This window comes from Halichoerus grypus, chromosome 6 (genome assembly GCF_964656455.1).
Source record: "Halichoerus grypus chromosome 6, mHalGry1.hap1.1, whole genome shotgun sequence".
NCBI lineage: Eukaryota > Metazoa > Chordata > Mammalia > Carnivora > Phocidae > Halichoerus > Halichoerus grypus.
In genome coordinates, this window is record NC_135717.1 from 22832820 (window position 1) to 22859534 (window position 26715).

The 26715-nt window shown below is 40.5% G+C and overlaps 1 protein-coding gene across 2 annotated transcripts; it reads right to left on the reverse strand.

Moving 5' to 3' along the window:
- Positions 1-270: 270 nt before the first annotated feature.
- Positions 271-24931, reverse strand: UQCRC2 (ubiquinol-cytochrome c reductase core protein 2). Of its 2 annotated transcripts, XR_004923861.2 has the most exons (15): positions 24802-24931; positions 22179-22262; positions 21932-22081; positions 20911-20975; positions 18964-19020; positions 18599-18723; positions 16477-16574; positions 13763-13820; positions 11169-11264; positions 10637-10836; positions 8949-9029; positions 6458-6534; positions 2347-2500; positions 842-1064; positions 271-414 (listed from the first exon to the last, which is right to left on the reverse strand). XR_004923861.2 is itself a non-coding variant. In XM_036113179.2 (14 exons), exons 1-14 carry the CDS (start codon positions 24832-24834, stop codon positions 981-983), a joined length of 1362 nt encoding a protein of 453 aa, XP_035969072.2. In that variant the 5' UTR covers positions 24835-24931; the 3' UTR covers positions 791-980. The 2 variants fall into 2 exon arrangements, 1 of the variants encoding a protein (XP_035969072.2); XM_036113179.2 differs by lacking the exon at positions 271-414 and having other exon boundaries at positions 791-1064.
- Between the last annotated feature and the right edge of the window lie 1784 nt (positions 24932-26715).

Genomic DNA, 26715 nt, shown 5'->3' on the forward strand with positions numbered 1-26715 from the left:
TTTTGTGCATTGCTCTGTACAGGTTTGCTATACTTACAGGAATATGTGCAGACTTAAAAATTCTTTCCCAAGTGCATGGTAATGCCTTCAGAGACCTTCTTCCACGTGCTATCCGAACACTTCCCTGGGGCCGGACAGGCCTCGCCACCTTATTCTCAAAATAGCAACATCAGTCACATCATTAACACACTCCCTTCTGAGAAGAATGTCCCATCTTTTACAAAATGCAGTGGAGGAACCCAGGATCAGAATGTATGAACATAGAGAGAATTTCACTTCTTAAGGTAAGTACCACATTTTTATTTACTTAGTTTCTCTTGTTTTGCAAATTTCAGATGCCCTACTTAAAATAAATAAGAGACATATTTTTCTGGCTGGTTGTTCACGTGTAACATTTTTTCCCCCTTTTCAGCCCTAAGAAACAGAACAGAAAACAGATGAGGGTGAGGGAGATGAGGAAAAAGACAAAACTGTCATACAGTGAAGATAAATCTGACATAAAATGAGGCAGTGGGAATACAGGATATGACTAATAGGGAATTTATATTTTTCAGAAATAACTCTATTGTAAGAAAGACAGAAAAGGGGGTAAAACCCAGACTATTGAATTATTCTGACTCAGAAGGACAGATTTTTAAACTGGTTTTATCTTTAAAAGCCATCAATAATTATCTTAATAGTTTCTGATGCTTCTGGACTCTATTATTGTATTCCTGTTCTCCTTTACAGCATCTAAAAGACCTCAGCATATAATAAATACTTGATTAACCAATTGCAAAGATGCAAGAAAAACATTTAAACAGAATGTTTTATTGACTTTCAGTCAGCTGGGGATAATTACCTGTATTTACGTGTTAAGACACTTCACCTCATTGAAAAAAAAAGAGATGAATGTTTTATTAGAGATATTTGACTTTCATGGGTTTGCCGCTCTGGGTTGAGAACATGTTCAGCTCTTCCCTGCAGGATGTGTTTCAGTATTACAACTCATCAACAAAAGGCGTATGGCTCAGATTTCCACTTGCTGCCATTGACTTCCGGCCAGAAACAAACTTCTTTGCAGCCTTTAAGTAAAACAAAAAAAGAAAAAAATTAACAGAGATAAGAGAATGTATTATCCAGCAGACAAACTTATTTACTCTGTTGTTTCAAGAGCGAATGGGACAGGGCATCCTGAGCCAGCAACCCTGTACTAAGAGGCTCTTGTGAAATTAACTACAGGAGAGTGCTGAGCATTATTTTCATTTGTGATGCTGTAAGAAAGTAAGCTCAGGTGTTCCTCTGAATGTTCCCTCCTACGTGTGACAGAGCAAGTGTGGTGCTCCAGATTTGAGGGTAGCTGTTAAAAAGGGGGATAGGGAAAACCTCACCAACACTGCAAAATAGGGCAGAGGCGGCCTCAGGCCAGGCAGTACTTTGCGGTTTCTGTTTTATAACGGCAAATAGTCTGAGTCAATAAAAATACCCCAACTGTTAACATAAAAGTCACACTTTCTCTCGCTGTGTTCTTTATGCCACTATTTGAAGACCAGAGGCTGGTCGTTTAGGTGTCCTGCCACGAGTAGCAGCCCCCATGTTCTCTGAAGCCAGCTTTTTCATGGGGACACAGTGCTAGAGGCAGCTGGGGCCGGGACTCACGTAACGGTTGTATACAAGAGGAGGAGAGCCATTTGGAAGAGTATGAAAATGATGAACTTAGGGGCCAACTGAAATCGAGTCAAGGTTACTGCTTTAAAATAAAATAACCTGTTTCTTTTTTCTAACCCCACTGTCCCTACATAAGGTAGAGCGGTTGTTGAGAAGACGGCTGAGACCTCTATGCTGCAAGAGGAGTCGACATTTTTAATATAGAAAGAACTGGGAAAACCCACTGATTTTGGATTTATTCTGTAGTTCATGTATTTGTTAGGTACAATAGGGAATACAAAAAGGTGTAAGACGTTGTCCTTGCCCTCAAAACAGCTGAATCTCACAATGTATGTGAAAAAAGAATAGCAATAGCAGGAAGAATGTCTTGGGCTGAGATGAATGGATATCCCGTGCAGGACTGGCATGACAGAGTTTATTTCTTGGGAGGAGAATCACATGAAAATCACCTCTCAGAATTTTAAATGGTTTGATCTACTGAGACTTTAGCTGAATGAGGAAGACACACACACGGAGCTGACCAGGAAGCCATCTGCAGACTCGACGGGAAGGAGCCCTCCCGCCTCCGCATCAGGCAGACAGCCCCCAAACCGCAGGATTGGGACATATACAGCCCAAGGGACCTTGTGCATTCCTTCTGAGACTGGATCATTAAGGTCAAATTATTTGATGTAAAATCAGAAGTTTTCATTCACTCACGTTTACAATATCGGCATCAGCAACGGAGTCTATCTGCTGAAGGACGGTGGCTGGCGGTGTGTACGATCCCGCACCCAGCGCCTGGGACCCGACTTCATCCAGGAACCCCTCAGAAGACTCCACTGACATTAGGTAGCCAGCTTTCAGCTTGTTCCTGTCCAGTAAAAGGTATGTAACTAAGGCAGAAGCCAGTTTTATAAGAGCAAGGCAATTTGAAAGTATGTTCTCAAACCAAATAAAGTATGTTTTCAAACACAAACATGTTTTAGTAAATACACAAATGAACAGTTTTGGAAATCTTACAGGGCTAAAGGCCTCCATTCTGTCTTCAGTTCATCAATTATGTGATTATGTGATTATTTAGAAAGCTGTCAATATGAGATTATACTGGAAACCCAACAGACTGCCTTTTGATTTTAGACTAGAACTTAAGACTATTTTAATGTGAAGTTTTGATTAGTGAAGTAACTCTTCCTCCAAATACTTTTCTGGTGATGATTTTAGGCATTTCTATTAAAGCAGAACACCTATGTGGGGTCTTCAGGCACTGTCCACTTAGTGGAATATTGTGTGCTGATTCTCTACCTACCAGCAACCCCCCAGGCCCATTTCTACAAGGAGCTTGGTCTCAAAGAGGGTGGGGAGTGACTGAGAAGACAGGTGGGGAAGGACAGTAGAGGTCTTTTTTTTTTTTTAAAGATTTACTTATTTATTTGTCAGAGAGAGAGAGAGAGAGCGCACAAGCAGGGGGAAGGCAGACAGAGGGAGAAGCAGGGGAGCCTGATACGGACCTCGATCCCAGGACCCTGGGAGCATGACCCGAGCTGAAGAGACACTTAACTGACTGAGCCACCCAGGCTCCCAGGACAGAAGAGGTCTTACAGTCTGTGCAGCTTAAATATGGGCACAAAGCATGAATTTGAAATAAAAATCCAATTCATAATTCTCTCTTGAATAATTTAACTCTCAAACTATCCTTGTTTGGCACTCTGTAGCAAGAGTTCCATTTACACATAATCACAATTTAATGCAGCAATTTTACCACACTGTCAGTTTAATTAAAAAAAAAATTTTACCGGGCACCTGGGTGGCTCAGTTGGTTAAGCGACTGCCTTCGGCTCAGGTCATGATCCTGGAGTCCCTGGATCGAGTCCCACATCGGGCTCCCTGCTCGGCGAGGAGCCTGCCTCTCCCTCTAACCCTCCCCCCTCTCATGTACTCTCTCTCTCTCTCATTCTCGCTCTCTCAAATAAATAAATCTTTAAAAAAAAAAAAATTTTACCTCTTTTTTTTTTTTTCCCCCAAGAGAGGGAGGGGGGCAGAAGAAGATGGAGAGAGGGAGTCTCAAGCAGGCCCTACACCCAGCACGGAGCCCAATGCAGGGCTTGATCTCACGACCCTGAGATCATGACCTGAGCCGAAACCAAGAGTTGGACACTTAACTGACTGAGCCACTCAGGGGCCCAAAGAGTTTACAGATTTTACCTCTTCACTCTAGGCAACAAACAGGTGGTTACCAGAGGGGAGGTGGGTGGGGGGATGGGTGAAACAGGTGATGGGGATTAAGGAGGACACTTGCTGTGATGAGCACAGGGTGATATATGGAAGTGTTGACTCACTATATTGTACTCCTGAAACTAATATTACACTGTATGTTAACTAACTGGAATTTAAATAAAAACTTAAAAAACTTTTTTTACCTACAATAAACTTTACCAAGAGATTATTAGTTTGTCCCTTCAGCAATGACACCATGCTCTTTCTTTCACTACAGGAAGACTAATAAGAATCTTACAAGAAAAAGTATCAACTCCATCAAAATGGCAGAAAACAAACATATCTTGATATTAATAACTGAAATTCCATTTTCTACATGTTGCCGTACCTTATAAAAACTGTGCTACGCTTAAGAAAATATATTTTCTTAAATAAATTAGATTTGAAACCGATTTTTCTTAAGTAAATCCAGTGTTTCAATTTATTCTCATCATGTTTTGTTTGTGGTGCAATCATCTAGAACTGCATCCTATTAACCAATCCTTGGTTCCATGTACATAATATTTAATAAACTGTACTGTACTTATTTAAGAGAGGCAATTTTTAGTGTGTTCAGTGTAACAGAAGTAATAATGCTAATGGGAACAATCTGAAATGACCAGGAAGCTGTTCCCTTCTGAGTCATAATTTGCCCCGTCATACTTCCTCTGTGGGCAATACTAAACGATTAGGAAGACAGTGTTGAGTTTCACGATTCACATTTTGAACTGTCCTGAATGGATGGAGTCAAATTTCAGTGTTTTAAACTGCTTTATGAAAATGCAAGCTGATTTCCAGCTCGGTCCAAAGTGTGTCTCTTTTGTTAGACTCTCCAAACTACTGAGTGAGAGGTGTTGCTGGCACTCCCAGTGAGAACAGTGGAAATTTAAAAAATCGCCAAATAGGAGACAAGTACTTCAATCTTTCAATCAGATATAGTGGTCCCCCTTTATCCACTGGGGATACCTTCCAAGACCCCCAGTGGATGCCTGAAGCCATGGTTAGTACCAAACCATATATATACTATGTTTTTCCTAACATACCTATAGTTAATTTATAAATTAGGTACAGTGAGATATTAACAATAACTACTAATAAAATAGAACAACTGTAACAATATGCTGTAATAAAAGTTATGTGAATATGGTCTCTCTCATTTAAAAATAACTTAGTGTCCTATACTCACCTTTCTTGTGATGATGTGAGATGATCAAATGCCTACATGATGAGATGAAGTGAGGTGAGTGATGCAGTCGTGCTGTGACATAGTGTTCAGCTACTGATGACCTTCGACAGTAAGTCAGGAGGAAGATCATCTGCTTTCAGACCATGGCTGACTGCAGGTAACCATGGATAAGGCGCGGGGGGGGGAGGGGGGGACGACTAGTGTATCTTTTTTTGGTCTATCACATCAGTAAAGAGGTGAAAAAAAGAAATGGCCAATGGTTATGGCAGAACAGGCACTCTCTCTTTTTTTTTTTTTAAAGATTTTATTTTATTTATTTGACAGAGAGAGAGATACAGCGAGAGAGGGAACACAAGCAGGGGGAGTGGGAGAGGGAGAAGCAGGCTTCCCGCGGAGCAGGGAGCCCGATGCGGGGCTCGATCCCAGGACCCTGGGATCATGACCTGAGCCGAAGGCAGACGCTTAACGACTGAGCCACCCAGGCGCCCAGAACAGGCACTCTCATATACTGGTGCTGTGATTCTAAACTGGTACAACCTTTTTACATTGGGACTTCGAAATATAAAAATAAAAATATAAACACATATATTTGAACAGACTTTTGTGATATTTATTATAACTCCTGACTCAGTTGGGAATCTATACCAAGAAAGTAATATGAAATACAAAAATGTTTTAAGACCGAAAATAGCTTTTATAGTTTATAATTTCCAACTGTAGGAAATGTCCAACAAGTGTATTTTGATACACCAGTTAATACTATTTATAACACATTTTTAGTAATCTGAGTAAACGGAAACATCATTATAATGTTAAAAAAAGAGGAATCATTGGTAAGGAATGAGAGATCATTTTTTATTTTTTGTGTGTTTCTTACTTTCAAATTTCTACAATAAACACGCTATTAAATAGGATATAAGTATATATAATAATAGTTAACAAATATGTTTAAAATGCATAAAATGGTCAAGAAAATAAGCAAGATATTAACAATTATATCTCTAGGTGGCAGGATGTGTTTCCCTTTCCTTTTAAATACTTTTCTGTACCTTTCAATCCTTTTTTTTTTTAAATGTTATAATATGGTGTGTTTGGTTTTTTTTAAAGATTTTTAAAATTTATTTATTTGACAGAAAGAGAGATAGAGCAGGAGGAACACAAGCAGGGGGAGTGGGAGAGGGAGAGGCAGGCTTCCCACCGAGCAGGGAGCCCGATGCGGGACTCGATCCCAGGACCCTGGGATCATGACCTCAGCCGAAGGCAGACGCTTAACAACTGAGCCAAACAGGCGCCCCTGTACCTTTCAATCCTTTTGGGTATATGTTACAACAAAAAATACAACTTTCAAATAGTTGAAACACAAAACACACAGTTAATACTGTAACTTACTTGGCAGCTTGGACATCTGCATTGGAAAGGTTTCCTTGAGCAATTGTTTTCACTTGGTTATAGGCAGCCTTGATAACCTAGGACAAACAAGAGACAGCTGGTCATTTCTGATCAGTGCCAGAGGCTCCTGAAGCAATCAGATGCTCCTCTACTGAGGCAAACACACAAGATGGAAGGTCCGTTCCAGAGAAAAGCACAGTGTCCATTTGGAACTCTTGCCACTATGCGCTCCTTATTCTTCCAGTGTTCCAGAAAGCAGCTGTTTGTACAATCTGTAGTGGCCAAGTAGCCAAGCTATCTGATCTATCTATTTACTTATTTATGGTGGGCAGCAAACCAAGGTTTATTGAGCGATAGCAAAGTTTATTATTGAGTGGTAGTACAAAGCTCCCGAAGAGGGAGGGGATCCAAGAGGGTTGCCTGTAGCCAGGCTTTTTAGAAAAGTAAGTGGCAGAGCACAGAGAATGCCAGGCTGGTTTAGGAAAAGCAAACAGGGATTTCTAATTGCCTGTAAAGAATAAATACCTCTAAATTTCCCCAAAGCGTCATGCAATTAATACTGCTATCCCTTACTATTCATTAAGAAGAAAGCAGTAATTCACACACAGCCGATCTGTGAAGCTTGTCCATGCCTGGGATGCGGGGGTCACGCAGGAATCACATTCCAGTGATGTGGGTGGGTGTTTGGGAAATATGTGTTGGATAAATATGTTCATAAACCCGGTCCATGATTTTCTCCATCCCAACCTTGGCACCATCCTGGGTCACTGATCTAACCCTAATCACCATTCTAGGACCTTCATTTCCCCTGCATTTTAGCTACCCATTTCAACAGCCACACCCGACTTGGACATAACCTAAATTTGCCCTTTCTGTGAAATCCTCAATTCCAAGACCCCTGGCCTAAGTCTTTAATCACACTATCCTTGTTCCACTTTATCAAGATCTTTAGTTCCTTGATTTGTCTACTTTCAATCCATCGAGTCCCTTGGCTTCACTTCTCTGTCTGGCCAAGATCCGCGAATCACTCCTTCAGTCACTCTCGTCAGTGTGTCCCACTCCCTTGCCATTTGCCCATACTTCTGACTTGCCCACTTCGTAGGCTTCTAACCTTGGATGGAACCTACGACCTGCCCCTTTCATTACTCCGTTAGAAATACTACTGAAGGGGCGCCTGGGTGGCTCAGTTGGTTAAGCGACTGCCTTCGGCTCAGGTCATGATCCTGGAGTCCCAGGATCGAGTCCCGCATTGGGCTCCCTGCTCGGCAGGGAGTCTGCTTCTTCCTCTGACCCTCCCTCCTCTCATGCTCTATCTCATTCTCTCTCTCAAATAAATAAATAAAATCTTTAAAAAAAAAAATCCCTACTGCTTAAAAAAAAAACTACTACTGAAAAAAAACTATGAAGTGATTGTAATACGTGACAGTATGTGTAGGAAGTGTCGTATGTGACTGTCGTATGAATTTGTGGTCTCTCACCTCCAGGAGACACCTACATGGCTGTCAATGCCCATTCTGTGTGTATCTAGCCCTTCATTTGTCCCAAATTTCATTATTTTCTTTCAACTCTCCTACCTTCTCTTACTCTCAAGACAGGACAGCCTCCTCCCTGACTGGGGATATACTGTATCCACATCTTTCCCACAGCAGCCTTTGTGTCCAAGGCTAAAATGTCCACTTGTACTCTGCATCCCACCTGCTCACGATTTTTCAGACCTGATCCATTTATAATATCCTATATCTGCTCCAATCTTTCTTTCTCTTCAGTATGTATTCTCTCCCAACTTAATCTCTCAGTGTAAACTCTCCTAAAACTATCACCCACCTCCCCAGCAAGTCTGAGCTCCACCTGCCTATGCCAACCTCACATTTCGTTCTTCTCATTCACTCCTTAACACTATAAATTTTAGCTCACTACCAATACTCTGGTGAAAACTGATGTTACCAGTGATGTCCTGGTTTGCTATAACTACCAGGGCTCTCTGGTAACTAAATGGATGGTAATCCAGAGTGGATCAAAATGGTGTTAACCATTCTCTCTTTCCTGGCCTCTTAAAAATACCAGTTTCTCTTCTTGTTTTCTGGGCCATTTTCCTTAGTCACTTGGCGGCACTCCCCAGAGCTCGGGCTTCAGTCTTCTCCTCCTACAGTCTTTCACACACAACCCTGACTTCAACACAGTCTCTGTGCTGAGGACTCTGAAAGATCCATGTTGGCCTTGACATCACCGGAGTTCTCAATTTAGATGTCCCAGAGAGACAACTCAATGCCACCTGTCCAAACAGAACCAAAATACCAAGGAGACACTTCTTCCCTCTTTCCTGGAAGCACGAGTATACATTTTTAAATTCCTTGCACAGCAGACACATGGTAATGGTATCACACTATACAGAGCTCTGATAAGTCATGGCCTTCAAACACTCCCCATTTTTTACTAAAAACATGTTAATGGAGGAAAAACACTTGTGAGAATTGGTGAGTTTGCAACTTACATCTCCAGCTGTGGCAGCCTGTGAGATGGTGTAAATCCCAAAGAGTCCAGAATCCGAGTAACAGGCGTTAAAAGCGGAAACCTGAAATACAATGAAATTTTACCGTAGGTCATTTTACCAGGGAAAACAGGGCACAATTTCCCAAATAGACAAAAACTTGGGGACCTTCACGATACAAGTAAAAGAGATGAATTAATATTTCACGTAACCAGTTCTGTCAAGGACTGCAGTGTTTTGGACACAGGTTACTTCTTTCAAAACCATAATGGTTTTAACTTTTTTCACTTAAATCTCTAGAACAGACTGCTTGCTTTACTTTTTGCTGGGTATTTTCTAACCTTTGATGAGTAAAGGTTACTGTAACACTAATTTGTGAACAGTATCATCACTGTTCGCTGATCACAGCTGCCGTATGGCTGAGTGGTAGACTGTGGGCTTTGGTGTCACACAAACCTGCCGTCTTCCCTCCACTAGTGCTGGTGACTTCTTTTTGGCCAATTCACTTACACTTCTCCTATACACTAAAGTCAAAGGGTTGGGGAAAAATGTCTGCTTAGTGGACATTATTCAGATACCCAAGGTAGCTGCAAGTTCAGCCTCAGGGTAACGGGGGTATTGCTGTCTGCAGTCTGGGCTCCCTAAGGGGAACACGAATGTCAGTGTCCTGTTTCCCAGTGTTTATGTGGGCAATTTACAAAAAGACCACCTGAGCTGTTATTAAAAATACCGACTTTCAAGTTCATGTAACAGATTTACTCACTCAGATCCCTGTAGATGCAATCTGGAAAGCCGCATTAAAAAAAATAATTCCATGTGATTCTTATGCATGTTAAAATTTGAGAACCACTGGCTTGGCCCATATAAAGCATAAGAAGAAATGTTCTTTAATGATTTGAAGTTTAATTACAATTTTGAGACTATCCTGTTCATACCTCAAATTTCTGGCCAAATGCTGAAGTAGGAATTTCTTTCTTTTTTTTTAAGATTTTATTTATTTAGGGGTGCCTGGGTGGCTCAGTTGGTTGAGCGACTGCCTTCGGCTCAGGTCATGATCTCGGGGTCCTGGGAGCGAGCACCGCATCGGGCTCCCTGCTCAGTGGGAAGCCTGCTTCTCCCTCTCCCACAAGCAGGGGGAGCGGGAGAGGGAGAAGCAGGCTAGCCTGATGTGGGACTCAATCCCAGGACTCTGGTTATCAAGACCTGAGCCTAAGGCAGACGCTGAATCGATTGAGGCGCCCTTCATTTTTCTTTTTTAACTTAATCTCAAACTGGAGGGATGGGTGTGTAAACAGTTTCTCAGTGTACATGCTGTACATTTGGTTGGAAAACAGGAAGAGCAGTGAAATTCATGAAATAACCGCAAGAACACAAGAGGACAGAAGAAAATCTAGAAAAAAAGACTAATTAGAATCTAGGAAAATGTTTAATATCTAAAACTTTATTCTGAAGGGCCCTGAAGGATGAATTTCTGATTTTTTAAGCATTTCCTTCTTTCTATATTATATAACTGAAAAAAAAGGACATTTCTGATAGGCCCTAAGGAACTAAACTCAAGCCTGGCTATCTCTTCAATTTTTCAAAGATTTTCTTTGTGTTCACCTTAAATTTTAAGAGCAGATTAACAGGACTACATCATACACACTGAGCCTTTACAAACAAGAGGAGAGATGTTGACTATTCAGACTCACATCAAATGGCTGGTGAATTCCCTTGGCAACAGCCTGATACAGAGAGCTGGTGGGATTGCTGCCCCTCTTGACATGCGGTCCAGCACCCAGGACATACTGGAGAACACTAAATGCATTTGCTTCTGGACCTCCTGCAGCAGCACTTTCAGCTACAAGAGCAGCATGAACGAGACTGTCTCCATTCTGCTCTCGGATTTCACCTGGTGCCATGTAAGGAGAGAGCGAGGAGGAAAGGGGCTCGGTCACCACTGGCTTTATTCTTCTGCATTCTCTACGACACAGTATTAACCCACTAAGATTAAGGTTTTCTGTGGCCTGGTGCTCCCAGCATACTATCCTGCTCTCCCCACAACACACACACACACACACACACACACAACATGTTTAATACACAACACCCAAGCAATCTAATCCCTTCCTTCCACACTGAGTCTGTTTGGTGGTAAGTAATCAGGCCTATCCTACTCCAATACACTATTCTGATGGGGAACGTCCTTCTGATAAATCAGCCCTAACAGAACAAAATGCTTACCTCCACGATATTTGGCCTTTGCACCAGGTAAACCAAGCCCACCCCTCATGTTGAGAAACTGTTCTGCAACTTGCTTTAGAACAGGGTGACTCACACCTATTTCAATAGAAACAAAACCAAGCTAGAACCATAATTTTTAAAATACAATTGCAAAATATCTACTGTTTTAAAAATAGTATATGATTGTACAAATTATTACAGAAATAAACAGTAAAGAAAACGAGTCCACCCCCCACAATGCTACTCTCCCAGAGATTCCACTTATAGTTTACTAATACATATTCATCTAGAACTTTTTTCTATACTTGTATTATTATCCTCATTTTCTTTTATTTTTAAAATGGTGTTATTCTATTCATATTGTTTCTAACTTGTCTTTTGTAATTTTTATCTAGGTGAGTGGTCTACGGCAAACATTTAATGGCTATAAAGAATTCCATTATATGAATGTACTATCATTTAATCAGTCCCTTCTTGATTGACATTAGCATGTTTCCTGATTAATCATTGGCTATTAAAACAATACTGCATTGTGCAAATAACACTTTTTTAAAAATTTTAAAATCAATTAATTAACATAGTGTATTATTAGTTTCAGAGGTAGAGTTTAGTGATTCATTAGTTGCATATAACACCCAGTGCTCATTATATCACATGCCCTCCTTAAGGCCCATCACCCAATTACCCCACCCCCCTACCCACTTCCCCTCCAGTAACCCTCAAGTTTGTTTCCTACAGTTAAAGAGTCTCTTATGGTTTGTCTCCCTCTCTGATTTAGTCTTATTTTAGTTTTCCTTCCTTTTCCCTACGTTCATCTGTTTTGTTTCTTAAATTCCATCTATGAGTGAAATCATTTGATAACTGTCTTTCTCTGACTGACTTATTTCACTTAGCATAATACCCTCTAGTTCCACCCACATTGCTGCAAATGGCAAGATTTCATTCTTTTTGATGGCTGAGTAAAGAACACTTTCAAGAGAGTAAAATGGATCCACAGAATGGGAAAAAATGTTTGCAAATGATATATCTGATAAGGATTTAGTATCCAAAATATATAAAAAACTCTTACAACTCAAAAATAATAAAAAAAACCCCAACCCAATTCAAAAATGGGCAAAGAACTTGGAATAGACATTTCTCCAAAGAAGATATATAAATGCCCAAAAAGCACAAAAGATGAGTTATTAGGGAGACACAAATGGAATGAGATACCATTTCACAGACACTAGGATGGCCACCATCGAAAAGACAGATAGTAGTAAATGCTGGTGACAAAGTGGAAATACTGGAACCCTTGTGTGCTGTCGGGGCTGGGGGGGGGGCGGGGAAGGATGTCAACACTTCAACTGCCACGGACAACAGTCTGGCAGTTCCACAAATGGTTCAACAGTTACCACAGGTCCTGGCGATTTTACTTCTAATAATATACCCCGAAGAATGAAAAACAGGTGGTTCTAACTAAAACTTACACGCGACTGTTTTTTTTACAATAGCCCAAAGTTGAAAACAACTCAAATGCCATAGTGACGAACAGATGAACAAAGAGTGGTAATGGAGTATTTCAGCCAGAAAAGGGAATGAACATTGGCACATGCTACAATATGGACAGACTCTGAAAACATTATGTGAAGTGAAAGAAGTCAGCTATAAAAGGCCACGTATTGTAGGATGCCATTTCTATGAAATGTCCAGAGTCAACTCTATAGAGAGACAGGAAGGAGACGAGTGGTGGAATAAGGAGTGGCTATAATGAACACAGGGTTCTTGGGGGGATGATGAAAATGTTCTGAAATTAGATAGTGGTAACAGTTATAGCACCTTCTGAATATAATAAAACTCATGGAACTGTATACTTTAAAAAGGTGGATTTTATGGTATTTGAATTGTACCTCAATGATGCTGTTATTTACAAAACAAATGAACCAAAAAACAGTATCACAAATATCATCTTTGTGCAACTATTTTGTAAACTTGACCATCTGTTTCTGTATGATAAATCCTTAAAAACAAAATCACTGGGTTTAATGTATCAATATTTAAAATTTTAATATATTTAAACAGACCTCCAAAAATATACCAGTTTATACTCTCACCAACAATTTTTGAGAGTGCTTAATTTCTCCATACCCTGGTTAATACTGGGCAGTGTCCATCTTTTAGTTTTTGCCAATCTCATGGGTTAAAATTTTAACTATTAGGCAAGGCTATCTTTTACAATAATTGGCTACACACACATATATACACACATTTCCCCCATGAATTGGTTGTTCACTCCCTTTGCCTATTTTCAATTAAATTATACTTCTTTAAAACAAAAAACTTGTAAAAGCATTTTGCTTAGAGAAATTTGCCCTTTATCATAATTTTTCAAATACTGTAATAAACTCAAGGCCAGTAGTTTACATAGTTAAATGCTGGATTCTGCTTACTAAAACCAGACAACCTACCAATTAAAATCCTATCACACAATGCTTGTCTGACATCAACAGAGGACTGAGTTACCAAATTTGGTTCAATCCTGTGCTCTTATGATTACAGCTTAAAAAGACTACTCTTAAAGAAACAGACTGACATGAAAGCAATTCCCAACTTACCGAGTCCAATCAAAGCCATTCTTGCACTTGTGAAATGGTTCTGAACAAAGTAATGCAACTGAGGAAGTTAAGAACATTTATGAGGTTATATTGGTATAAATACAAAAAGCCGTAAAAAATTGAAACTGCAGGTCAACAGAAAATAAATACTCAGGCTTAAAAGCTGCCATAGTAAACTACAGACTACATAGTGCTGAATTATATTGCTTTTATTTTTTAAACTATTGATTAAAAGAACTAGAACTTAACGTGGTAATGGTTACATGACTGTGAATATAGTGAAAACTACTGATTTGTGCACTTTATTTTTTTTTTTAAGATTTTATTTATTTATTTGAGAGAGAGAGTGAGAGCATGCCAATGAGTGGGGGGAGGGAGAGAGAGAATCTCAAGCAGGCTCCATGCCCAGTGTGGAGTCTGACATGGGGCCCAATCTTATAACCCCGAGATCATGACCTGAGCTGAAACCAAGAGTCAGACACTTAACCGACTGAGCCACCCAGGTGCCCCGGAGTTGTACACTTTAAGTAGGTGAACTGTATGACATGTAAATTATAACTCAATAAAGCTGTATTGAAAAAAAGGAACTAAAAAACGGCCTGAAAAAAATTAGAGCATACACTGGCTTGAATTTTTTTTTTTTTTTTAAAAGATTTTACTTATTCATTTGAGAGAGAGAGAGAAGGAGAGACAGTGAGAGAGTACAGGCAGGGAGGAGAGGGAGAAGCAGGCTCCCCACCGAGCAGGGAGCCCGACGTGGGGCTCGATCCCAGAACCCTGGGATCATGACCTGAGCCGAAGGCAGATGCTTAACCAACTGAGCCACCCAGGCGCCCCGACACTGGCTTGAATTTGAAAAAAATGAGACTAAGCTTATGATTTTTATTATGTGATTTTAGCAGATGGGCATCAGATTTCGTCTTTATATACATCGTAAGAAAGTACTATTAACATTCTACAGTAGGGCTCAAACCTATTCTCAACAGGAGCACTGCTGCTCCCAAGGGAGTGAAAATTGACTCTTGGGGGCAAGAAAAACATTTTACTTCTTTTATGTATAAAACACAAATATATATACATGTATATAAACAGACAGCGTATCTGTAATATTAAAAATTTATTTTGAGTCAGGCTAGAAAAAATTGGCTAAAAATGGTTCCTTGGGAATGGGTCATAATGTTGAGAATCATTAGGCGATGGTAACGTGACTGAATCCAGTTACCAGAATTTGTGCCCTGAAGTGAACGGTGCCTACATCTTTGGAATCACCACGGAATCATTCTTTTTTTTTTTCCTCCTGAATGCTGCCATCACTCAAGGTATTCTAGCACCAATTTCTTTAGAATTTCCTTTAGACTAAGGACACATTTAAAAATGCTAGTAACTTTGAGGTAACCATGGTTAATATATTGGTATCTGTCCAGGATACACACACACACACCTTTATTTTCTAAAAATTGAGACCCTATGGTACATCCTATTCATAAATTAATTTTCTAACTTGACAATATGCTATGGAATTTTTCCGTATCAATATTTTTAAATGGTTGAATAGTATTCCATTCCACAGATACTTAATAAGTTACTTAACTAGTCCCCTAAAGTTGGATGTTTAACTTGTGTCTAATTTTTCATAATTATAAACAATGCTACAGTAGACATCCTTGTGGATAAATATTTTGCTATGTATACTCTTTTAGCTACCTCAATAACGTATCTTCACATGGGTGATTTCGATTTCTGAAAAATTTCAAAACTCACTGGAGGCTAGTCTTATGAAAAATTTTCACTGTTTAGGTTGGATGATATCAGTTATAATTTTTTAAAAGTGCCATATGAATGGTAGGCATTAAACTGTTGACTGGTAAGTGGATAGTTTTCTAACCAGGAAATAAAAGAGGAAAGGGATAGGATATACGGTTCAGTTTTCTCTAGTGGCTAACCAGAAATGAAATGAGAATAAAATCTTAACTTCCGAGTCATATACACACTTTGCCAAGTATTGATAGTTGCCAATTTTTCTTTTAATGTTTTCTGATAAATAATTTTTTGCAGGGTGGTAGGATTAGGAAATTAAGATTATATATAGGCACCCACACTTGCAGGAGATACACTGTGACATTCAATGTTTCACGTTTTGGACCTGAAGTTTTATGTTACATATATGGCTGGGACATGTGACAATCTGTATTGCCAGCAAAGTAAGGCCCGTGTGCTGAAGGAGGGATGTGAGCTAGTACGCAGGCTGATGACGGCTGGGGAGGTGACGTGGGTTCATTCCTACCTGCACACTGAGGAGTTAAAGGAAGACTTTTGGTCAAAAGATTATGAAATTTAACACTTAAATACTGTTTAAAAAAGATAAATACACACAGAAAAAGGTCTAGAGGAAAATATACCCAGGCATTAACATTCAGTGCCTTTAGGTATGTGAGATGTTTTCTTTTTTGCTTCTTCTTGTTTTCTGGATTTTCTGAAATAAACATGTCTCTTTTATGATAAAAACTTCCTTTAGTTAAAAGCTGTAAAAATTGTTCAGATAGAATTTTAGTTAAAAAGGCAAGCTGATTCAAAGAAAAAAAAAAAAGGCCAGCAGGTGAATTTTTAAAATTTGAAGATAAAAAAAATTAACAAACAAACCTGAAATGGCAGATAAATGTTCAATTTAATGTGAAAACAAGCACATTTTAAAATGTAATGTGTTTTATCAGTACCTCATCTGGTGTCACTTTTCCAATCCTATAATCAGGACAATACAGGGAATTAGCCAAGGCATTTCTGTAAGCTGCAGCATGCAAATTTTCAAGGACATCTGTAAAATAAGTAAAGAAGCATTTGTGGAAACAATTCAAATAAGACAATGTTTTTAGAACCTAGAAAGCAACTAGAATATACAATTTTGGTCACCTTATGGCATTCAAGTGTTATGAGGGCTTGAAATTTAAAAGTCGGCCAGCTGAATGTGCTGAGAAAAGTAAGAAATTAGGACAGCAGCTTCTACACACCAGGGCTCGCCTGACCACTTCTCTAACTTTAATCTACCTGGTATCATCTGGAGAGTATAATGGCCTGGGTTTCAGCAAGTCTGAATCTAGTTATAGTTCTGCCACCAATGCACCATGTGACCTTGGGTAAGTGATTTACCTCTATCTTACTCGTATGTTCTCTACGTAATGAGGAGTTGTCAGGTTAAAAAGATATATGAAAGTGCCAGTGTTAAGTCCTATCAATAGCTTTCGGGGGGTCCAAGTGTCCTCCTCACTGGAGCACGGGCACTGTCCCTGCTTTCCTGCTTCAGTCAGTGCCTTTGTCATTACTTGGGCAATCTCCCTATGCCGGGAACGGTCAGGTGCCGGAAATAGAGAGATGAGTAAGACACAATGCCTGGCCTCAAAATGTTGAGCGGGAAAATGGTGAAATAAAGCATGATGGGTGTGATGTCAGCAGTAGATCAAAAGCGCAGCAGGGGTGCAAGGGAAGGGCAGTGGGAATTGGAAAGGGGTAACGGAAGTAAAATCTGGAATGAGTCTTAAGATGGATGGGTGTTTACCAGGGGAAGGATTAGGGAGTGGCATTTCAGGCAGAGAGAACAGACAAAGGCGTGAAGCATGACAACGGATTCAAAGGGGAACTGCCTGGGAGGGGAAGAAGGTAGCGCAAGAGGCAAGGGAGGTGGGCAGGGGTCAGACTGTGAAAGTTAACATATATGCTAAGTTGAAGAGGTTGAACTTTATCCCACAGATAAGCAGCAGCCTCTAAAGGATGAAGATGCAGATTTGGGGGCAGATAGCAGCAAGGAGATGGCAGTTAACTGTTCACACAGAAGGATGAGGGCTGGAACCTCATTGCTGACAGCGGGGAAGAAGCCACAGCTGGTAGGTAAGTCATCTTTTCTACAATATTCTATCTATTTCTTTGGTGGAGGTCCGGAGTAAGGAAGATCATACTCCTTTGTAAAACAAAGTATCACAGTGAAATAATATTAGCTAACATAGACCAAACTCTCACTTTGTTCCAGACACTTGACAGGCTTGCTTTCCGAGTGAGGCCCACCCCATGCAGGCCCCTGCAGCTGGTCACCTGTTTAGACCCGAGGGGCCCACCCACACACTTCTGCTCCTACCGGAAGTTGCAGAACTTCCAAGTCAGTGGTGCTTGTTTACTAATCTGTTTTGCTAGTCATACTTGTCAAGATTATGTATTGAACATTATATAATCACAAAGTACGAACACCTAAAAAGTTCTTATTTTTTTAAAAATTAAATTGCTTGCTTTGGGAAGATCCAGTAAAGGTGAGTGGCTGAACAGTAATGCCAGCAGCGACCACGAACTGTTGCGGGGTTTGGTGTAAGCGAACTATTGAAGAAACACCGTACTCTAAATTCTGAAGCCGGGATTCTATAATTAACTTACATACTATCAAAGATGAAAAATAATCAACAATATGAATATTTAGAAACACAAGAACAATACAGTTAAGAAACTAGACAAATTTTTGGAAAAGGCAGTTTTAAACCCAAGCAGAGAAAAATTTCAATGGCAATTTCTTCCCTCTACAAACTGATGTTCTCAAAAACCCAGTATCTTAAAAAAAAAAAAAAAAAGATTTTATTTATTTGACAGAGAGAGAGTGAGAGCACAAGCAGGGGGAGCAGCAGAGGGAGAGGGAGAAGCAGGCTCTGCGCTGAGCAGGGAGCCCGATGTGGGGCTCGATCCCAGGACCCTGGGATCATGACCTGAGCCGAAGGCAGATGTTTAACCAACCGCGCTACCCAGGTGCCCTTCAAAAACCCAGTATCTTAGAAAGAACTGAACGGGATCTGAAAATATACTTACGAGCCTGTGGATTCTGAAAAGCCACAGCTTTGTCAATCCTTAGCTGAGACTGAAGGGCAGCCACTTCCCAACGACGGAATTCTGGTGCTGTGGTGACATTGAGCAGGAACTCCATTAGAATATCACTACAGAAGACATCAAGATGAGAGTGTCAAGTCAAAAATTTAAAACCAATGTCCATGCTACGTAAAGGTAATCTTCTCAATGTTAAGTTTTAGGCCTGTGGTAAACACAATGTTCTACAGTTTGTGAGTAAGAACCCAAAACAAAAATCAGAGGTCACAATGCCACATCAAAAAAGACAAGAACTGAGCAGCTAAGTGTTTCTTTAAAAGCAGGTGTCCTCAACACATGCAGGTACTTACACGTGGTCCCGCAGGCATTCCACAGTGTAGGCCATGTTTTCCCTGGTTGAAGTCACACTGCATCAGAAATAAATTACAGTGAATTATGTAATCAGAAGAATAAGCTTTCCTTATATCTTTGTTAAATCAACCAATTCCTTTGGAAAAATTATTTTGAAGTATAAAAATACACATATTCATCAACTAAAATATAAAATATTTAAGAAACTATTTTCAAGGAAGGCAATCTTGACATATTACACATGGATGCACCTTGAAGACATTATGCTAAGTGAAGTAAGTCAGTCTTGGAAGAACAAATACTGTAATTCTACTTTCAGGAGGAACCTGGAGAAGTCAAAATCATAGACCGTAGAATGGTCACTGCAGGGGGCTGCTGGGTGAGGGGGTGGAGTTTCTGTTTAATAGCTACATAAAAACATTCTGGAGATGGATGGTAGCGATAGTTTCTTAATGCCAAATTCACGCCAAAGACCCGTACACTTAAAGCAGTATATTTTATGTATATTTTACCACAACTTAAAAAAATGGCATTAGGGACGCCTGGGTGGCTCAGTTGGTTAAGCAACTGCCTTTGGTTCAGGTCATGATCCTGGAGTTCCGGGACCAAGTCCCCACAGGGCTCCCTGCTCAGCAGGTAGTCTGCTTCTCCCTCTGACGCTCCCCCGTCTCATGCTGTCTCATTCTTTCTCTCTCAAATAAATAAATAAAATCTTTAAAGAAAAATGGCAATTAAAGCTGAAGATCTCTTTGTACCCTTCTTTGGCTAACCTCACTCCCTCCTTCCCACTCTAGAGACAAGCAAAATTGTAAGCACTACTATTGTTTTTAAAAAAAAATTGTAAATGCCCCATACCTTAAAAATATCTCATTTTTCCACAAAACATTTAACTGGAATAATCTAGTTAATCCCTTAACTGCTGTGCACTAGTCTCATCACATCACTAGATCATACTTTATCCCATTTCCCTGAAGATGGCATTTAGATTATTTCCAGTCTTTACAAAAATAAACAGTATCTTTGTGCATGTGGATTAAAAACTTAGGTTGCAAGATACACTCCTTTTTTTTTTTTTAAAGATTTTATTTATTTATTTATAAGAGAGAGAGAGCGAGGCAGAGGGAGAAGCAGGCTCCCCGCTGAGCAGAGAGCCCGATGTGGGACTCGATCCCAGGACCCTGGGATCATGACCTGAGCCGAAGGCAGACGCTTAACCATCTGAGCCACCCAGGCGCCCAAGATACACTCCTTTTCAATATTACTAGATTTTCCTTGATTCTTTTCTAAGTAGTTTTATCAATTTATGCCACTAATTGTAGAAGAGATTCTCCCTCTTCCTTAACACTGCCAACACGATATATAAATCTGATGGGTAATGGCACCACATTGTGATTACAAGTAGAGATCAGTGTTTCTGGCTTCTTCCTCTGGGAATAGCCTGTTCCTATCCTTTGTCCATCCATTTTCTTTTTTTTTTTTTTTAAAGATTTTATTTATTTGACAGAGAGAGACACAGCGAGAGAGGGAACACAAGCAGGGGGAGTGGGAGAGGGAGAAGCAGGCTTCCCGAGGAGCAGGGAGCTCGATGCAGGGCTCGATCCCAGGACCCTGGGATCATGACTTGAGCCGAAGGCAGATGCTTAACTGACTGAGCCACCCAGGCACCCTGTCCATCCATTTTCTATTTGCTTGTCTTCTCCTAATTTGTAGTTCTTTATTTTTCCAAATAACCCTCTCCATGTTATGTATGTTGCAAATATTTACTGCCAGTTACTTAAATACTCACTTTAAAGCATAAAAACGTTTTACATTTTGATGTAGTTAAATTCATTAGCTTTCTCCTCCTTGTGCCTGTTTAACAAATCCTTAATCGTGTTGGTAAGTTCCCTTATGATCGATTATTTTCTGGTGTTTTCACTATTTCCTGCTACTTATTTTTAACAAACCTTAATTTGCCACCAACTGCTTCGATTCCACGGGTTATCTTGAAAGATGAAGCTCCTTTTGTAGTCTGGAAAAAGAACCGTATTTTTAGTAATTTTTTAATGCTAAGTTTGCAATCACACAATATCACAATCTAAATGTCTACTAATTGTCATTAGATTCAAAAAGAACTTTACCTAAACAGCGGATCCCTTTTTAGTTTAAGAATTATAAAATGAAGTTTGCCAAAAAACACACAATAGTTTTTCTTTTCTGTAGGATCAAGATACCATAGCATTCCTAAGCGAAGTAAGTCAATCAGAGAAAGACAATTATCATATGATCTTACTGATAAGTGGAATCTGAGAAACAAGGCAGAGGATCATAGGGGCAGGGAGGGAAAAATGAAACAAGACGAAACCGGAGAGGGAGACAAACCATAAGAGACTCTTAATCTCAGGAAACAAACAGGGTTGCTGGAATGGAGGGCGGTGGGAGGGATGGGGTGGCTGGATGATGGACATGGGGAGGGTATGCGCTATGGTGAGTGCTGTGAATTGTGTAAGACTGATGAATCACAGACCTTTACCCCTGAAACAAGTAATTATATGTTAATTTTTAAAAAAAGGGAAAAAAAAAAGAATATAATGAAGTATTATCCCAGAGTAACACTGAATTGACCACAACTACAAACAAATATGGATAAATATAAAATAGTTTTTGTTAATATGAAAAACAGCATTTGTTATTGAAACTATTTCAAAAGAAAAGGGAAGAAAAAGCAAACATTTTAGAATAGTTGTTAATCTGGGGTGAAGAGGGTGGGAAGGGAAGGAGACACAAGTAACATTGATTTTAATGATAACGTTCGAATATGTTGAGTGATACATTCAGAGGTGCTTATTTGACTGTATGCTTTATAACCTACATGTTACATAAATCCTTCTGTGTGTTTCGAATAATATGATGCATTATTTTTAATGGGGGAAAAAAAAAAAGATACCACAGCAGTCCTGAACAGAGTGAGGTAGTAAAGATGCTTACCAAACTGGATGCGAGACGAAGCAAATGAGAGGTTCCTAAGTTGTTGGAGTCCTCATATCTACTGCCTGCTTTAATGAACAAACCAATTCTTGATGTAGGAGCATAGTTCTCCAGAGAAGCGATCACTAAGCCATTCGGTAATTTGGTAAACTGTATTGAAGATAAAGTGAGATGTGATCAATGCTTTTCTATTACCAAAGACAGTAAGGAGTGTATGGGTTCCAGTGAGTAACTCAGTGGGACTGACCTCAAGGTCCTGGGGATGTGAAGGCAGTCCTGCAGGGCCGGCCGTGGCTTTCACTTTGGGAGCAACTTTCAGGGAATAAAATCGCTAAACACAAAAAAGACAGGTTACACACATTTCTCTCAAGAAGAGAGTCCTGTATTCTGGTGTGCCCAAGCAACAGGTGTTCAGTGATAATATATCTTCAAAGTTCGACTTAGCGGACTTATTATTTCCCAACCACTCTTAAATCTCCGTATTTATGTGTGATTTGTAGAGCCTGAAGGAATACCTAATCCTACATTTTCATTTTTTTAGAATGTAAAGAACCACTGTATTTTTCTTTTCCCTGTTAACTATCTTATTAAAGCTTCGGGTGGCTCTTCCTGGCTCTAATGCTTTGGAATTTTTTTTTTTTTTTTGATCTGAGTCAAAGGCAGACGCTTAACCATGTGAGCCACCCAGGCGCCCCTGCTTTGGAATTTTTTGAAAAAGTGTAGGACTGCCACACCCATACTCTTTTATTAGATATTAGCATTACTATTTCCCTTATCTGCCCAGTCTCATTTTAGTCTACCTCCCAAGTGAAATGACTTCATTTCCATAATCATTTTAATAACCTTTAAAAAAGACCAAGTATACCAAGGACAATTCCTCCAAGACCCCAATATTTCACATAGTATCTTCACTCTCTTGGGCGCTACAGTAAGACCACACAACCAAGGGCTTTATTTCTTTGACTAATACACATTTATATCATCCTGAGATTAACAATAGCTTCAGCTACAGCAGATTCTCAGTTCATTATATGCAGCCACTGGAAAGGTAAAAGGGTCCTCTTAAAGGCTGGATAATTGATCCAAATGCATAACTTTATTGTTTTTTGGGTAAATGATATACGATGCTATAGAATTCATTCTAAGGCTCATGAGGTTATTAGAAGAGATGTTGTCCCAAAATCAAATGAACATCCTGCTGGAGTTTCCTGAGGACTCCCATCAGAGGCCGCAATGCCCCGACTCCGTGATGTCCTGAAGGGCTGTTTGTTAAATATTCAACATCAGTCCTATGCTGAGTTGGTTCCTAGTTTTCACTCGCTATTAGTACTTTTTAACTATAAAATACAATTAGCTTTGTTTTACATCAGTTTTGTTTGCTGGGTGTGGTATAGCTAACCCTACTTGTGATTCTGCCTTTTGATTTTCTAAAAAGTAAAATTTTAAGATATGTGAGCATAGCTGTTCAAATATGAATAATCTATAGTTCCATTGCCAAGGGAGATTTAGGTGCTTTCACCTCAAGAAATAGTGACACTTTGATTATATACTGTCTATAATTTGTCCCATTCAAATCAGCTGCAAAGAATTATCCTCATAATTGTCAATTACTAGATAATTTTAATAACAAGATATGTATAAATTTATTCTTTTGTAAAATAAGGGATATAATTAGAAACACTGCTTTCAAGTTTACTGCAATTTGTTACCTCTGAGTTCTTTTATCTACTAGACAGTTGGGATGGATAGAATGGAGGCGATTTGGGGGTCTTTTGCCACTCTAGGCTGCTCTCAGCGTTGTTAATCGTTAGTTTGTCTAGGTGTGGCAGTAAGGGTAATTTAGGCTATATTATAATTTAAATTACAACCATTCGTATAATCCACAGTATGTCTATTTAAACATTAGGCACAGAGAAACTCCATTCCCTGTTCTTCTGCATCTCTGTCTGGCAGGTTAGTAGTTACCTAGTAACCCAGATACCGTTGGCATTTCGGGCTAGGTAATTTTTTGTTGTGTGTGGGGAGGATGTGCTTGTGCACTGTAGGATATTTAGCAGCACCTCTGGACTCTAGATGCCAGCTGCACTCCCCACAGGCTGTTACAACCAAAAATGTATTCAGATATTGCCAACTATCCCCTGGGGGCAAAACTGGCCAAGCTGAGATTTTTAAGTGCTCCTCACCTCCCCTCTTGATAACTACCACTCCGTAGTGGTAGCACACTGACATTTGAGGAGTTTTCCCCAAGTGACAGCTATGTTTCGCTTGGGCTTGAAGGAGGAGTCTTAAGCAGCTCCCGAGGACTGACCGAGAGCCGCTCCTAGAATTCTCTAACAAGACATGAAGAAAAACACGGCATCCTGCCAGGGCACCGTAATAAGTTCTAGAACAGTGATAAGCACTATACAGGCTCATTTCTTCCTTAAGATTTTACTCATAAGCCCACTTAACCGTTGGGGAAACTGATGCTCCGTGACACACTAAGAAGCAGAGGCCAGAGCTGACGGTGAGGGTGGAGAGCTAGGTCTACGCCGGCCCCTTGCCCCCCAGGACTCGCGGTTTCCTCCTCGGGCACGCAAATGCAGCAGTGACCTTCAGAGGTCTCTCCACCGAGTCGCGTCACCTCCGCTCTCAAGCCCTTTGCCTTTTCTCTTCAGGTTCTCCGGCGTTAGGTCTCTTCTGCGCGTAGCACGAGCTGGGCCTCCAATGCCCGACCCACCCACCTTGCAGACCACTTGGCCCGCAGAGTTCGGCTGAAGGGCAGACGGAAGCCCAAGGCCCCGGAGCTCCAAACCAAGCACCTCCGGTCCGTATCACCTTGCTGACAAACTGCTCCCCAACCTTTCCCCATGCCCACCGGCTGTGCTCACCGAGAAGGACCCGGCTCTGTTTAGCAGCTTCATGGCTCAAGTTTGCTCTAATCCACGGTCACGGCCGGCTTAAAGGAAAGCAAGATGGTGGCTGACGAGATGAGTTTCCCAGCATCCCCCGCGCGCTCTTTCCCACGCCTTCTACGTGGAGAGGACTCTCTATGCGGACCGCGCTCTACTGCTCCCTGGAGGAGGTTGGGCCAGTCCAATTCCTCCAAGACGCAGTATAGGCGGACGCAAAGTTTTGTAAGTAAATACTCAGAAGATTACTTATGTTACCACTTTTTGGATTCTCGTCCTGGCCCGGATATCCACTCTGTAATCCTGCTCTAGTTCTAGGACAGCCCATCACAACCCACCCCCGCCACTTTGGATTCTCCCGATCCGGATTGTCCAATGAGACAGCCCCTTTTCTCCGGGTTCCTCCCGCGGTCTCTCGACTCCCGTCCGCTCTCGAGCTCCCGCACAGCGAGCGCATAACGAGAGTCCTCTTTATCTCTTTGGCTTTTGCCGAGACTTGGGCTTCGAAGCCGGGCGTGACTGCTTCTTGCTTGCTAAAGTCCTCGCTAGATCATTAGCTCTGTGAGGGTAGAGGTCTTGTCCGATGAACTCGCTGCTCTGACTCCCGGAACAGGCGGGAGACACAAATGGATGAATCCTGAAACCGAGGCAGTCCTCACAACTAAAGTCTCTGCTCTCATGAAAAATATATTCTTAGGCTGGGGCTACGTAGAAAACACTTAATTTTCGTATGAGAAAACGGAAAATGTTTTGAAGAGTAGGGGTGTGCGTTGGGGGTACTTCTGAGCTGAAAGCTGCATTTTGGGAGTCATGTGACTATCGGGGGAAGAAAGTTCACTTTTCAGTGAGTATTAACCGTGAAATCGCCTTGTGTCAGACACTGCTAAAGATGAAGGCGTGGTCTTTGCCCTTCAGGAACTTACAGTCGGCTACTGTAGCACGGTTGGGAAACCAACAGCATCAATACCATTTGGAGTCAGAAATGCAGAATCTCCATACTTAATCAAAATCTGCATTTTACAAGATTCATATGCACATTAAAATTTCAGAAGGGTTGGTGGTGCTGTAGACATTTACAACGCATAGCCAAACTTATGTCTAACTCTTTGGCCTGTGGCTGATTTACTTGACTTCTACAACTGTCCAACAGGATTTCAGGTGACATTTAAGACCCGATCTGGCCATTAAGAATCTGGTGCAAATCCAATTTCTGTGCCTTCAGGGGGCACCCCTGTCTCAGTCAAAGTGTGGCAGACTTAACACTAGTGGTGCATGAGATGATTTTAAGTTGTTCATAAATGAACACTATTCCATTTCAATAGTTGTACATTTATTTTGAATATTATGGCAGGCAAAGCTGGTAAGGAGTTTCCTCTTTAAATACATTTGCAAAAAGAGTAAAAGTAGGTTTAAACAACGTTGAGTAAACTATTGGTGATAGGGCAAAAATCATGAAGGTGTTCTACCAATGAGTGAGGCTGGAGAAACATTGCTCTGATCAAGTTGCCCACCTGCTTAAAATTTTTCAGTGATTCCCCATGTTTTTCAAGATAAAGTTCAAATTCATTAACATGGGACCTAAATCTCTGTTTCCAGTACTTTTTAAGCATTACCCCCAAATTAGTTGCATCCCTGAGAGTTCCAGTCATTGGAACTTCCAACAGTTCAGGGTTGATGGTATAACTCCTATTTAGAATGTTCCCTAATTCTTCACCCCCACCTCAAAACATAACTGTGACCCAAACAAAAAATTCTGTTCAAATGTGGTAGGAACTGAAATATAATTCATGACATCAGCTACATAAATAAAATTCTAAGTTTATTTGTATTTTACACCACTGCAAAATTTCCTATTAAGCTGTACACTCCAAAGTCGTACTGCCATCTTGTGGA